Here is a 13,452-nt window from a genome sequence, read left to right on the forward strand (position 1 = left end):
GTGTTTAAAAGAATACAGTTTCCATGTAATTATTTCGGGTAAAGCTAGCCGTGGGGGCGGCCGGGTGCCGGGGACGCAGCCCCGCCTCTCCTATTTCAACAACTGACAGTGTTATAGAGAACGCAAACACACCTCCTAATTTATCTGCTTTAACAGCTAGAAAGTTTTCCAAATGCAAGCATGAGTTACTTATATTTTATGTAAGTTTTTTTTTGATTGATTTTTTTAAGAGTGGTTCTAGCTAGGCCTGGTCTTGCAGGACTGTAATCTCACATACTTGAGAGTCTGGGGATGCGTGGTGGTCACAATTCAAGGTCTGCCTGGGATACAAATTGAGCACAAGGCCAGCCTGAGCCACCTAATGATATTCTGTCTGAAAATAAAAACTAGAAACAGGCTGGAAGTCTAGTAGAGTTACAGTGTCAGAGTGCTCGCCTAGTGGGGGAGGCACTAGGCTCAGTCCTTAGTACCCCACCCCAATTTTTATACTCTTTGAAGTAACCATATAATCATTTTAAAAGTACTATTACTTTTCTGTATGTCTTGAATGAATTAATTTATTTGGGGTTTGCTGGGGATCAAATCCAGTCTCATGTATGCCAGGCAGAGACTGTACTATGAGCTATATCTCAACTCTTGTTTTTGGTCTTTTGAGATGGATGGTCTTTTTAAATTTAAAAAAGAATTTTTTTTAAAAAAAATTTAAATGCAGTGTTTTTATTAATTGCTGGAATTTTTCATACATGCATGCGACATATTCTATTCATATTCACTTGCCACTTCTCCCCTTAAGTCCTCCCAGATTCACCCTTACCCCTCCCAACTTTGTGTCTTCCTTTTTTTTTTTTTAAAAAAAAATACTTTTAGACTCTCCTGAGTCTGATTTGTATTGTCCAAATACTCGTGGATGTGGGTTTGTCTACTGAAGCATGGTCCACTTACAAGACACAACACGCGAAAGAAAATTGAATCTTCATCCCCAGAAACCATCTGCTATCAGTAGCTTCTCAGCTAGGAGTGGAGGCTTGGGTGCCCCTTCCCTCTTTGTGCTAGAATGGTGGCTGGTTTGATGATGGTGAAGCAGCCACAACTCCCATGAGCTCGTGAGTGCAGTGGCCTTGTCATTGTCAGAAAACACTGTTTTGCTCCAGGCCTCCTGTGGCTGGAAGACTCTTTCCACTCCTTCTTCCATGACGGTTGCTGAGCCTTGTGGGGAAGGAGTGATATAAATGTCCTGCTTGTGAATGAGCACCTTGCAAACACTTTTTCTCTGCACTTTGAGCAGTTGTGTTTCTGAGTTACCCACTGTCCATTGCACAAAGAAACATCGTTGATGAGGTTTGAGAGCTACAGTAATCTATGGATAGAGAGATAGGGGCTTAGAGGGCTTTTGACACTCTGTCCATTTAACAGAATAATAGTAGTAGGTTCATCCCTGGGGTCTGTGAGTTTCCCAACCGTAAGTTCTTGGCCAGATTTACTGTACCAGGGATGTGTTCCCTCTTGTGGAATGAGCCTTAAATCTAATCAGAAAGTGGTTGGCTACTTCTATAACATTTATGTTGATCTTTTTTGTAACCCACAGGGTTCATAGCTAGTTGAACTATTTGTTATTTTGTATTATTTACTATTTATTATTTTTTTCCTACAACCTTCATAGCACTTTCCAGTACTATGAAAGATAGTTGGCAAGGAGTTAGTATCAACTTGATTTCTCCACGTACTGTGACAAAAGTGTTTGGTGAGGCAGAAGTTCTTCAAGGAGCTCAGGCTGGCCTTAAGAACCTCCTTTCTCAGGATATTATCTTTAGTCATTTATCTTTAGTCAGCCATTTGTCTTTGGAGATATTTTATTCCTAAAATTTAGAGGTTACTAAATATAAGGCACGTATATATGTATGTATGTATGTATGTATGTATGTTTATTTTGAGTAATAGCAAATAGGGAATTTACATATTATAAAATGACCAAACACCATCTCTGTAAAGAATATGTATTGTCTATAATTCAGACTGGTTGGTATGGCCTTTGTGGTAGTTTGAATGAGAATGGCCTGGCTTAGGGTTTTTTTTTTTTTTTTTTTTTTTTTTTTTTTTTTTTTTGGTTTTTCAAGACAGGGTTTCTCTGTGGCTTTGGAGCCTGCCCTGGAACTAGCTCTGTAGACCAGGCTGGTCTCGAACTCACAGAGATCCACCTGCCTCTGCCTCCTGAGTGCTGGGATTAAAGGCGTGCGCCACCATCGCCCGGCTATGGCTTAGGGTTTTTAATGCTGTGAAGAGACACCATGACAATGGCAACTCTTATAAAGGAAAACATTTAATTGGGGCTGGCTTACAGTTCAGAGGTTTAGTTCATTATTGTCATGGCAGGAAGCAAGGCAGCATGCAGGCAGACATGGTGCTGGAGCTGAGAATCCTTACACCTTGATCCAAAAGCAGCAGGAAGTGATCTGAGACAGTAGGTGGTATCTTGAACATATACAAGACCTCAGAACCCACCTTCACAGTGACATACTCCCTCCAACAAGGCCACACCTCCTAATAGTGCCACATCCTTAGGGGGCCATTGTCTTTCAAATCACCACAGCCCTGTAGGCTCATATGTTTGCTTGGTTCCTAACTAATAGAACTGTTTGGGAAGGATTAGGAGGTGTGGCTTTGCTGGAGGAGGTGTGGCTTTGCTGGAGGAGGTGTGGCTTTGCTGGAGGAGGTGTGTCATTGGGGTACACCTTGAGGTTTCAAAAGCCTATGCCAGGCCCAGTCTCTTCCTCAGTGCCCGAGAACTTGTGGGACAGATGTTACTATTCTAGCACCTTGCCTGCCTACCTGCTGTCATGTTTCCCACTATGATGATAATGAACTAATCCTCTTAAACTGTAAGCAACCCTCCAATTAAATTGGTCTTGGTGTCGCTTTATCGGAATAGAAAAGTAACTAAAACACCTATAGAATAACAAACCATTTTCTTAAAAAATCACTTTGTCCAGGCACAGTGGTGCATGTTTCTAATCTCAGCCCTTGAGAGGTAGGAAGATTACCATGAGTTTGAGTCCAGTGACATAAAAAGACCTCATCTTAAACAAAACAAAAGAAAACAATCCAAAGCAGCAAAGGAAACACTGGCATTATCAAGCTGCTACTTATTTAAAAACAGAATTGGCTTTAGAAATAGGTAATGGAAGCAATAGGAAATCCGCCTTCCTCTAATATCCTTAGATAAAAATTATTTTACCAAGCACCTTCCAATAAACCCTTCTCCACCTCTCTTTTATTTCTAAGCCTGAAGTCTAAAGTACTTAGACTAATTTAGTTACCTTTCTCCCAAAGCTGATATGTGATACTGTAATTCTTTCCCAGTGTGTAGCTCTGTTCTCTGGTTTCTCACTGTTTCTCCATTCCTGGCGACCACTGGGACCTGTTACCACAGTGGCAGCATTGAAATCTCAAATTACCCATTGCATGGTCCTTAGTCCTAGAAGAAGCATTGATTATAGTTCTTGCTGTTCTTTTCTGGGGATTTGCCTTAAAAATATCTAGCCCACTGAGACCTGTCATTTTTAGAATATGGATCCCATTTCTCCTAGAATGTTCTCTGTCATTTTTTTCCTGTCATACTTCCCTCACTAGTAAGTCTAGCCACCCTTCTCTTTTCCTTTAAGATTAAATTTCGTTTTCAGTTATGTGAATGTTTGTGTGTTGTATGGGAGTGTGTGCAAAAGAGAGCATTATGTGCAGAGGCCAGAAGAGTATCCGGGTCCTGGGAGGAGGAGTGAAAGGCAGTTATTAGCCCACAGTGTGGTGCTAGGAAGCAACTTGGCCTTTGTAGGAGCGGTACATGATCTGGACTCTTAAGCCACTGCTCCAACCTCATCTCCTTGATTCTCTCCATTATTCCATTTCCTTCTTTAATTTTTATAAGAAATACAGAATTACTGACTTGTAGAGTGTTGTAATCTAGTTGGAACAATGCTAGGAAGTGAACGTTTTTGTGAGAATATGTAAGTATTATAGTAGAGAAACGCGGGTTTGTCATTGGAATTCCAAACGCAGCTTGAGAATGTGAGTCAGAAAACGTTTGGAAGAGGAGCTGACACTTGCTCTGCCGTGGTGAGCGATTGGGAGCTGATCCGGCAGGGAAGAGGAGCTAGTGGTACTGGAAGTCTGCCCAAGTGAATCCTTGAGAAATAGCTGAAAGTTGGAAACTACATGGTTCTCAGGCTGAATCAGTTTATCCAATGCCAAGAGTAAGGATGGGACCCAAATGGGGAGATAAAGCCAGAGCGAAGCATCTGAAGTAGCGGAGGCTTGGATAAAGGGTTTTGAACGTGAACCCAAGGGCTGAGGAAAGCATGGATCCCTGAGGCCTTAGCTGTTCATTAGAGAGGCAGAAGCTTGAGACATTTGAGGGTGAGCAGGAGCAAAGGAGACTGAGGAAGACCGAGGGTAGCAAGTGGGACAGCATCAGAGGTAATGGCACCAGAGGACGGAGACGTGGGCGCTTGCTGAGGAACATTTATGGGGATAGGGTAGTCAAGTGCAGGCTATGTGCTAATCTAATGAGACGACGGGTGCGGGGTGGGGGTGAGAGTGAGGGACGGAGGCAGAGCCCAAGAGGGACTTGAAGAAGGCAGGATACGTTGTGAGTCTTTTGGCCGTAGTTGAGACTAGGGTCTAGGTGTATTTGATATACATGGGTGAGTACTTTTGTTAAACATAACTGTGCAGAGGGAGTTGAAGAAAAGAGAACAGATGGATTGGTAGGAATTTTGAGGTTTTCAGAAAGGGTGTGATAGAAACAGAAATAGATAAAAGAGTTAAGGATTGATGGCAGAGAACCATAAACTCAAGACCAGTCTGAGTTTATAGCAATACCTCATCTCAACAACATCCTCCACCCTAAAAAATGGACCTAGAAGCCAAATTGAATATTTCCCCTAGACATGTCTGGGAACATTTGGGCATTGGATGTATTATCTTTGTAACAGGTTCAACCCTATTGAATAAATACTAAGCTATGAGCCCATATGGACAAGAATAAGTTGCTAATTGAATAAAGAAACAGAAAAATTTATAACTTTGAACTTTTATTTGACTAAATGCATATTATTTGTCAAAAGAAAAAGGGATGATCCTGGGGTAGAGCAACTCAAATAATTTCACCTTAATCAAGTGATCGGAATTAATATTCTTGGTAACGACAAATTGGGACTGGTGATAAATAGCACACATTTCTGTGATGTTCTTCAGAAGGTGTGTGAGTTCTGGATCCATCACAGAGTAGCATTGCACAATCTCAGGATGGTCACATGTTATACTTGTGATAATGGACTGGATGGGCAAAGAGACGCACACTCAGGCCCAGCGGTCCGCCCTAGGCTACGAGGAGAAAGCACGGGCCTGCCTGGCGCCTGTGGTGCTGAGCAGTCAGACACTGTTACGGTGAGCAAAAGTGTGCTGTACTATGGGAGAGAGAGAGAGAGACAGAATGGTTTGTATTCTATGGACAGAGGCAGAGCTGAAGGGGTGAAAGCAGTGAGAAGTGGGCTTAGGTGGTGGCTTGATTGCCACCCAGGGCCATGGTGATGTCTGGATTCATGGCCCTATTGCAGCCACAGTCTGTGCTGATGTCCCTGGCTCCTGGTACTACCTAAGGCTAAGAGGGTAGGACTGTACAGAGTTGGTCCTGCCTCTCAATGACTGCAGTACGGGGGAGAACTGGTCCTGCCCCTCACCAGCCGCAGCATTTGGGAGAGCAGGTCCTGCACTTTATCGGGGTAGCACAATAGAGCTGACCCTGTTCTCATGGGGGCAGTAGAAGGGCATGGGTGAGCTAGCCTTGTCTACCATGTGGTGGTTTGGGTGAGGGAAAGATGCCCTCCTCCCCTTACCCCTTGTCCCCTGTCCCAACCCTTTACCAGCTGCAGTACTTGAGAGAATGGACCCTGTGCCTCTCTTGGGCAGCTCAGTAGAGAAGATCCTGTAGACAAGGGTACAGGTGAGCTGGCCCTGAGGGTGTAGAGTGGCATAGTTGGTATCACCTCCCTTTTCTATAGTGATGGAGGGGATGAGGGAAGATGCCCTCTCCCCTTGCCCCTACTTCCCCCAGCTGGCAAGGGAGCTGACCCACCCCTTTATCTAAGCTGCAATACTCGGGAAAGTAGGCCCTGCACCTTGTCTGGGCAGCACAATGGAGCTGACCCTTTTGAAGGGGGGTGGAGTGGGTGAGCTACCCCCAACTCCTCATGGGGGAGAGATGCCTGCCCCCTCCATCCGGCCTGTGGCGGTTGGGAGAGCTGGCCCCGAGGTCATAAAAGCAGGAGAGTTGGCCTTGCCCCTCACCAGCTGCAGCACTTGGGAGAGTGGCCCTTGAAGCTCACCTTGGAAACACAGTAGAACTTGCCCTGATGGTGTTGGTCTGGGAGAGCTGACCCTGAGGGCGTTAAATCAGGAGAGCCAGCTGCATCCCTTGCTCATCACTGCTAGGGGTGAACTAGCTGGGGCAATGCTGGAGAGCTCACCCTGGTGGTGAGGATGAAGGAGAGTTGGCAGGCTGACTAACCCTGCAACCACCCAGGCCCAGACCAGAGTTATAGGTTGGCCCATCCAAACATCCACCCCATCTATGATCTGTTGGAGCACATGAAGGGAATGGTCCTGCAGACCCAAAGCTGCAGGTCTCCATGATACAGGGCAACAACAGCATAACCAAGAGGGGTTCCAGTGAGGGCCCAGCATTGGTAGTGTAGCAGAAACCAGAGGCCTCAAACTAGACCAATGACTCTTTGCAATGAATACTTGCAAGAAAAGATATATGGACTAAAGGGTATACTGTGTGACTCGCTGTGTCCCACTACAGCTTCCATGATGAGATTTTTCCTTTTTCCTTTTCTATTTCTTTTATTTCTATTTTCTCTTAAATTTTATTTGGGGTTAGGAGAGGTTGCAAGGGCAGAGGGCAGATACGAAAGGACAGGGAGATGAACGGGATTGAGATGCATGATGTGAAAGACAAAGAATAAAAAGTTAAAAGCACTCATAGGGATGCAGAGATGGGTTAGCTGTTAAAAGTGAGTACTGCTCTTCCTGAGGACCCAAGTTTGGTTCAATACTCACTCAGGAGGCAAACAACTGCCTAGAATTCTAGCTCCAGGGGGATCCAGCACCTCTGGTCTCCATGGGCACCACATGTGTATTACATATCTATGCTTAGACTTGCACATGTATGTAATTAAACATAAATTAAGTCTTTAAAATCTCACTTGGAACTTGGAAAGATTACAACTAGGAAAGTTAAGCGCAGACTAAGAAAGAGCCTAGGTAGATGGGACCAAAGCAACAAGTGTTAGACTGGATTTTGAAGTGGGCTGTGTTCATCATGGGGATAGTTTGCAAAATGCTGATGTCTGAGGACCAAGTGAATCAGTACTGATTTTCTAAGTGTGATTTTGAAGAAAATTTTTCTTTGTTGGAAATGTGTAAACAGAGACTGCACTTTTGTTTCCTGGCCACCCAGACTTGAATAATCACACAAAAACTATATTAAGTAAAACATTGTTTGGCCAATGGCTCAGGCATATTCCTAGTAGCTCTTACATCTTAAATTAACCCATTTCTGTTATTTTATATTTTACCAAGAGGCTCTTGGTTTGTTTCCTCACATCTTGCTCCTTGGGTAGCTACATGATGTCTGCCTGACTCTTGCCTTCTTTCTCCCTGCATTCAGTTTAGTTTTCTCACCTAGCTATATTCTGCCCTGCCATAGGCCAAAGCAGCTTCTTTATTAACCAATGGTAATAAAACATATTCATAGCATATGGAGGTGAATCCAACATCATAAATGCATTAACTAATTGGTAGTGATGAAGCATCGTTTTGGCTGTGTTTCAAAAAAAAAAAGATTCTTTGTCATATGCTTTAAATTCTTTAAACATTTACTTTGAGATAGGATTGTATTGATTATGCCTTCTTAACATTTTCCTCTTGATGTCATCTTTTTTTAAAGGTGACTTTTGAGTCAGGGTCTCATGTTGTAGCTTTCACTATGTAGCCCAGGCCCAGGCTCCTCTTGAACTCATGACTAGCTATCTGTCTCTGCCTCCCAAGTGCTGGGGTTGTGGGCGCGTGTCACCATGCCCAGTTTTCCTTTGAATTTTCTTTGGCTTCAGATGCATTGGCTTGCTTGCCTAAGACTCCTATATTCATGAGGACTCCTTAATCACCCCAGTTTTTTACTGTGTGACACTAAATTTTAATGCTTTTCCCTTGGCCTTCTCTTCTTTGTCCTTTAATAATCTCTTCTAATGCTTTCAGCTCTAGACTTTTGGCTTTGCGTCTTTATCCTGTTTTATCTCCTGATTTTACATATTAGCCAAACTTAGCTTTCTTAAGTACAGATGATCCTCAGTTACAGTGAGTTTATGTTCTGCTAAATCCATTTGAAATTTAGAGTGATAAGTGAAAAAAAATGCATTCATGGTATTGAGGATGTGGCTCAGTGGTTGAAGGCTTAATAGCATAGTCAAGATCCTTGGGCCTGTCCCCAGCACGTAGAAAGAGAAAGATGCTCTTAGGGTACCTAACCTTTGGTTCAGTGGTTAACATCATCGCTTAGCCACACAGTGCACAGTAACATATTGCTCATGAAGCCATGGCTGACTACGAGCAATGGTTCTATGGCTGCCCAGTTTGTCAAGAAGTTGTTAAATCATATGTCACTGGTCTAGGAATCAGCCAAAGGTCCAAGTCAGCGTAGTGTTCTTAATAAGTGTGTACTGCCTCCCTACTGTAACAAATTCAAAAAAATGTAACACATCTTAGGTCTAGGTGCTCTGTTCTGCTTTCTCCATCAATTGGGGACCTGTTGTACACCTCAACTTTAGTTAATTTTCAAGGCTTACTTATGTATGCTCACATTTTGTGGGAAGTGGAGTATAACTTTATTATTTCTAGAAATAGCAAATGCAAGAATGCATTATAATAGAAAATCAAAGAATTGCTGCCTCTTCTATTGTCTCAGGAACAGGCATATAAAACTTGTTTACCAAAGAAAACATAGGTCTTGTTACAATAGAAAGTTGCATGTTATGAAGCGAATTCCATTTTGATATGCAGTTCCATGGGGATATCAGCCGACAACAGGGAGAATATTATCTTGTCTTCCAAATTTGTGTTGAGGGTGAAATATGTACAGGGCTAGAGGTTATGGAAAAAGTTCGAACTATGTGTATGAAAAAAAAAGATCTTCATTTTAAAGTTGCCTCAGTTCTGACATGAACTAAATACCAAAATGTGATTATCTACAGTTGGCCTGTTTATCTTTGAGCAGAACTCAGTGATTTTTAACAAACTGGCTAGTAAGAATAGAGATAGCAAGAGTTTAAGGCTGGGATGCAGCTCAGTGGTAGGGAGTTTGCATAGCATGCATAAGGCTCTGGTTTAATCCCCAGAACAGCAAAGTTTTCCCTTGCAATTGAATTCATTTTAAAAAGTAGATAAACATATTTCTTATCTAAACTTTGCTTCTATAACTTCATTATTCTTCCTTCCCACACTTTCTCCTTCCCTCCCTCTTCTCTCTCCCCCTCCCTCCTCTCTGTGTAGAATTAATGTTTCATATTCAAATTGTATACCCAGCAGTATGAGTTACTGATATGCAGAAATCCTTTTGGATATCTCTGTAGATTTCTAATCATGGGAACATTCCAGGAAGGATTACAAATAACTCCTAAAATGCTTGACTCTCGTAGGACATTATAGACCTTTGGCTTACTGAGCTCCTTCCTAGAGGAAGCATTTTTGCTGTGAATGAATCTCTACATAGTGCAATAGATCATGGGTGGCCAAATGGCTCTTCCACAGTAACTGAACCCAGATCTGTGCGTAATAAATCTTGACATTTAATTGCTGTTAATTTTAGTATCATCTTTGTTATTTATTTTAAATAATTCTGTTTCACAATAACATTATTATTTGAAAATCTTGGCCAGCATACAGTCTCCAAAGAAATATAATTTAATGGTGTATTGCCAAGAACATTTTATACAACCTAATATAAATTTCTTACTTAGGTCCAAATAGCTCATTTTAATTTCCCAGTTCTTTATTGATGTCCTTTCTGCTGATTTCATTGGATCAGTCAGATCTAAAAATCCACGAAACTTATTAGGAGCTTCTTACAATTTACAGCAACTTCACATGAGACAGTAAGAAAACCAGGAAAGGATATAATTTATGCAGGTGCTTTCAGAGGCCAGAAGGGGGCATCATCTCCTCTGGAGCTGGAGTTACAGGCAGTTGTGAGTTGCCTGACAATAGTGCTGGAAAGTGAATGTGGGTCTCCTGCGTGAATAGTGCATGCTCTAACTACTGAGCCATCTCTTCATATTAGTGTGCTGTATGCATATTTATGTGGGTATGTGGATACTTATATATACACATGTCTGCGCATACTTGCTGGGTCAAGAGGTCAACAGTGGTTATCCTCCTTAATTACTCTTTGCCCTTTATAAAGGGTCTTTCATTGAGTCTAAAGCTCACTGATTTGGCTAGGGTGACTGGCCAATGAGCTTCAGGGATCCATTTGTCTCTTACCGCCCCTCCCCTTCCAGTGCCATGTCCAGTTTTGTGCAGTGTTGGAGATCAAGCCCAGGGCTTTTTCATGTGTGGCAGACAGGCACTCTGCCAATCCAGCTGCATCCCCAGCTTCCTATTTACAGGATTTCCAGCCATTATTTTAGGAAGTACTTTTTCAGTAGTGTAGTAAAGATGGAACTATATTAATAGGTTTAAGTTTTTTTTTTTTTACTAATGTTCATGGTCATTTGGCCGGTTTGAAGTAAATTAAAACTTTTTTTTTCCATACCAGGGGCCTATTTATTAGTATCCATGACAAAGGGCATATTGCTTCAGTCCTCAATGCGTGGCCAGAAGAGGTTGTCAAGGTAAGTTCTCAGTGACTGCACTGAGGTAGTTTGCTCTCTTTTCTGTCTCATCAATCAATCTAATTGCTGTGAGCAGCATTGTCAGTGATTTTCACCTAATTAATATCTCTGATTTATCTACAGTATATTAATTTTATTATAAAGCTATTTAGATACTGTTTTCCTGTCTAATTTCTTAGTGTTTCATTTTTTGTAAAATCATTATATATATAAACATATATTATTCAACATATAGGGTATATAATTTCTTTTTACCTTTTTAAAATTATTATTGTTTATTTTTATCTTATTTTTATTTATTTATTTTCTTAGCATGTAGATACAGGGAGTTTTAGTATAGAAGATGTCAATAAATTTTTATATGAATACTATGTGGAACCAGACTTATAATTTACCAAAAAGAAACCACATGTTTATGTATCTCTTTAAGCAAACTTCTTTATTGTAACTGTGTTTTCTGTGTTTAATGATCCACCAAGTTCAAGGTAGGCAGAAGAAGTCTGTCAAATCAATCCTTTTCCCATTGTGATCTTAAGGGCTGTGGGAGGTCCTTCTGTATAAGTGTTGTTTTTATTGGTTAATGAATAAAGCTGTTTTGACCAATGGCTTAACAGAGTAAAGTCAGGTGGGAAATCTGAACAGAGATATATAGAGTAGGTGGAGGCAGGGAGACACCATGTAGCTGCTGAAGGAGAGGGACACACTGGAACCTTACCAGTAGACCACAGCCTCGTGGTGATACACAGATTAATAGAAATGGGTTAACTTAAGATGTAAGAGCAAGCTAGCAATATACCCAAACTATAGGTCAAACAGTATTGTAATTAATATCATTTCTGTGTGATTATTTGGGTCTGGGCATCTGGGAATTGAAAAGGCCGTCTCTGCTTACACTTAGGAGCTCTGAGTTAATGAAATTTAAAGTATAATAATTTTTGAAGGTTGTATGTGCATGTGTACTTGTGATCTGAGTGTGGGCGCATTCATTCCACAGCCTCGGTTATGGGCTCTGAGCTCTGCTCAGGCTTCTGTGGCAAGTACTTGCCTGCAGAGACATTTCCCTGGCTTGATATTTACTGTAACCAGAAATTTGGAGAGCATTTTAAGAATTAACAAGGTGGTTTCGGAAGCAGTTCTGGAGTTCTAATTGTTACCTTGCCATCCCGCTTTTAGGCAACATTAGCTGATCTCACATTGGACTTCACTAATAGTCTACCTCTGTCCATGGGTCTCAAAGCCCGAGTCCCTTTCAAAGCTTAAGATGGGGTTTGGAATAGGACACTAAGTCAGTGCTTGATTGGAATGGCATACTGAAGAGTAAGTTATGGTCTCTGCTGTGTAGTTGAACACACATGTAGAGAAGTGATTAGCTAAGATATAAAGTTCATGGTAATGTACATGCTTACTTTTAGCCCTGTTAACTCTTTAATGTTGAAATATTTCCAATAAGGCATATACTAAGCTAAGATATAAATATCTCCAACTTTAAAAATGCTTCAATATATGATTTTAATTTTATAGCTACACGCCTTCATAATTAGGTAACGGTACTAGATGGGAGAGGAGCCTAGGGAATAAAAGCTCAACATAGACATGCTGTCAAGTGAATAGCAATGTATATTATTTAAAATCACCTTTTCAAAAAAAAATTGAAGCTGTTCAAATTATTCAGCTTCAGTGTCTTAAATTATATAAATCACTCAGATTATAGGTAATTTTTATGAAAAAGTTGCTATCTTTATAGAATGCACATTAAAACATCCCTTAGTATAGGCATGCCAGCTGGGTTGTTCCCCATGTTGAGACTGCATTTATGAGAGAATTTGTTCAGCAGTGCATACAGGTGCTTCCGGCTGTGACAGCACATTAAATAAAACAGTGTCTATTAAATATACACCGTAATTATTTGGACACTTAGAAGTGCCGAAAACTTAAAAAGGTCGCAGTGCTCAATGATAGCACATCTATTACTGTAAATCAGAACTGCAGTGAACGATATGTGATTACCTTCTCTGCAAGAGCATGGATGTATTGGCCAATTACATGTAGGGGAAATTGTGACTCCTTGCAATCAGACAGGAAAACATTTTCAAAGATGGAGTATGTGAAATATACAAAAGGTATTTTAAATATATTTACTTCAAAAATAATTTCCCAATAGTTCTCTTTTATAGTCCACAAAATTCTAAAGAGGCAGGTCTCAGCAGTGCACATGAAAGTGCATCTGCATTACAGTGTGGTGGGAAGAGTGCAGTGCTGTGTGCAGACCCAGGTTCTGCTCTGTAGGAGCCGAGGTGGCTGTCTGGGCAAGGTTGTTTAGCTTTGCGTTTTCTATGTCATGACCTGTAAAGTGAGAGGAGGGAAAGGAGCATGCTCCATTAAAACACTGGGACTTTCTGAGGGTAGGAATGGAGCTTCTCTCCTTCCTTCCTTCCTTCCTTCCTTCCTTCCTTCCTTCCTTCCTTCCTTCCTTCCTTCCTTCCTCCCTCCCTCCCTCCCTCCCTCCCTCCCT

At 41.5% G+C, this 13,452-nt stretch overlaps 1 protein-coding gene across 1 annotated transcript in view; it reads left to right on the forward strand.

The window, feature by feature from the left end:
* Me1 (malic enzyme 1) overlaps nt 1–13,452 on the forward strand; it is a 118,172-nt gene that overhangs the window by 32,311 nt on the left and 72,409 nt on the right. The window contains exon 4 of the mRNA XM_026779134.1: nt 10,865–10,940. Within this exon, the coding sequence (XP_026634935.1) occupies nt 10,865–10,940 (76 nt within the window). The remainder of the gene's footprint in view (nt 1–10,864; nt 10,941–13,452) is intronic.

The sequence above is a fragment of the Microtus ochrogaster genome, chromosome 5 (genome assembly GCF_000317375.1).
Source record: "Microtus ochrogaster isolate Prairie Vole_2 chromosome 5, MicOch1.0, whole genome shotgun sequence".
Taxonomy (NCBI): Eukaryota; Metazoa; Chordata; class Mammalia; order Rodentia; family Cricetidae; genus Microtus; species Microtus ochrogaster.